Source organism: Lactuca serriola, chromosome 9 (assembly GCF_051521515.1).
Source record: "Lactuca serriola cultivar US96UC23 chromosome 9, Lser_US96UC23_V15, whole genome shotgun sequence".
NCBI classification, from domain to species: Eukaryota; Viridiplantae; Streptophyta; class Magnoliopsida; order Asterales; family Asteraceae; genus Lactuca; species Lactuca serriola.
Window position 1 is genome coordinate 107,145,161 of NC_136416.1, and position 2,538 is coordinate 107,147,698.

General features: G+C 44.5%; 1 protein-coding gene across 1 annotated transcript; it reads right to left on the reverse strand.

The window, feature by feature from the left end:
* Positions 1-294: 294 nt before the first annotated feature.
* On the reverse strand, positions 295-630 carry LOC145076020 (uncharacterized). The gene has a single exon (XM_079022046.1). It carries the CDS (start codon positions 628-630, stop codon positions 295-297), a length of 336 nt encoding a protein of 111 aa, XP_078878172.1.
* Positions 631-2,538: the final 1,908 nt, after the last annotated feature.

The window sequence follows — 2,538 nt, forward strand, 5'->3', positions numbered from 1 at the left end:
GCCCAATAAGGCCCAATTGGGTGTTGGGCCAAAAATTCTTGGATCAAAGCCCAAAATGGATTGGTCTTAACTATTGGATCAATTTATTGGGCTTGTATGAGGCTTGATTTACAATGTATACACGTATAAATTTAAATAATATTGTAGTTTGAATTTCACTAACTGGAGGGTTACAAGGTTACATGGAGGAAATTGTCTCGTACAAGAATCACAATCTCAACCCTAATTTTCTAGCTGTGACATCATCCCCCCGTTAGAGGGAAATTCGTCCCGAAATTTGTTCTGGGGTAGCCTTCAAGAACTAGGGAAAAGATGGGGGTAATTTTTCATCAATCTAGTCCTAGTGTTCCCAGGTGAACTCCGTTTGGCGCTCCATCGGACCTTCACAATGGGAAAACGGATTTGCTTTGTTCGTTTCACTTCTCTATCCATGATTTCAACTGGTTCCTCAATGAAATGGAGATTTTCATTCACCTCAATCTCGTCAAATGGGACAACGAGAGTCTCATCCGATAAGCATTTCTTTAGGTTTGACACATGAAAGACAGGCTGTACATTGCTGAGTTTTGGTGGTAACTGCAGCTTGGGTTCAACTTTCCCCGCCTTCCAAAGCGTATCATCGCTTTCCATGGAGAGACATTTAATAGTATCGCCAACTTGGAATTCTAGGGGCTTCCACCGTCTATCAACGTAGCTGTTCTGTCGGTCTCGAGATGCCTGGAGTCGTTCCCTGATATGAACGATCTTCTCAGTTGTTTCCCTGATAATCTCGGGCCCAATAAGAGTGTTGTTGGGTACTAGTCCCTTCGCTAATTGTGTGTCTCATACCTCTGCCTAACAGAGAGTTGATCTACACTTTCACCCATAAATGGCCTCAAAGGGAGAGAACTTGATGCTTGTGTGAAAGCTATTGTTGTATGGGAATTCGATTAGGGACAAATGGGTGTCCCATGCTTTGCCGAAGTCTATCACACAGGCTCGGAGTATATCCTACAAGGTTTGGATGGTCCTCTCACTCTGGCTATCTTTTTGGGGATGGTAGGCAGTGCTTATATAGAGCTGGGTTCCCAACGACCTCTGGAGTGTTTTCCAAAATTATGATCTAAATCTGCTATCTAGATCAGAGATAATAGATTTTTGGCAAGCCATGCAGCCTCACAACCTCCTTTATGTAGATTCGGGTTAGCTTTTCCATTTTATACGTCTCATTTATTGGTAGGAAATGGGCGGATTTGGTCAATCGGTCGACAATCACCCACATGGCATCCAATCCATCTGTTGTCTTGGGTAATTTCGTTATGAAATCCATTGTTATCCTTTCCCATTTCCACTCGGGTATTTCGGGTTGAAGGATTCATGAGGGCTTTTGGTACTCTACCTTCACCTTGGCGCAAGTCAGAAACTTGCCCATGTAGGTAGCAATTTCTGCCTTCATGTTTGGCCACCAATAATGTTGTCAGACCCCGGATGGACGGAGTATCTAGTATTGTGGGCTTCATTCATGAGCACGTCTTTGAATCCACCAAACTTTGGTGTCCAGATTCGGTCCAAGAGGTAGTAGGCTCCGTCACCCTTGATTGTGAGGTTCTTGTCCATCCTACGCAAAGCTTCGATTGCGACATTTCCTGGTTTCAAAGCCTCCAGTTGAGCCTCCTTGATTTGTGAAGCCAAGTGGGAATGGATGGTTATCATTAGTGTTCTTACCCAACGACCTGAGTATTCTTTTCTGCTTAGGGCATCGGCCACCACATTGGCCTTGTCCGGATGGTACCAGATCTCACATTCATAGTCGTTTAGTAGCTCCACCTATCTCTGTTGTCTCATGGTTAGTTCCCTCTGGTTCAGGATATGTTAGAGGCTTTTGTGGTATGTGAAAATGGTGCACTTCGTACCATTGAGGTAGTGCCTCCAGATATTTAGAGCGTAGACCACAGATCCCAGCTCGAGATCGTGAGTGGTATAGTTCACTTCATGGTTCTTCAGTTGTCTAGATGCATAGGCTATAACATTGCGGCGTTGCATAAGCACACATCCTAACCCTTGATTGGAAGCGTCGCAATATACCACGTAATCCTCTGTTCCCTCTAGAAGAGACAACATTGGAGCACTACAGAGAGCTTGTTTTAGGGTTTGAAAGGCAACCTCCTGTTTCGTCTCCCAGGTGAAGGGTAAGCCTTTATATGTTAGAGTGGTGAGTGGCTTGGGAATCTTGGAGAAATTATGTATAAACCACCTGTAATAACCAACGAGGCCTAAGAATTGTTTGATTTCTGTTGGGGTTCTCGGGGTTGCCCAAGCCTCAATCGTTTTGATCTTGGAAGAGTCCACATGTATCCCCTCTTGACTGACTACGTGTCCAAAAAAGTCCACTCTGCGGATCCAGAACTCACACTTAGAGAATTTCGCGTACAACGTTTCTGCTCTGAGCGTCTTTAGAACCTCACGCAAATGTTGGTTGTGCTCTTCCTTGCACCGAGAATAAACCAACATGTCGTCGATAAAGACTATCACGAAGTTGTTTAGGAAAGGTCGGCAGAC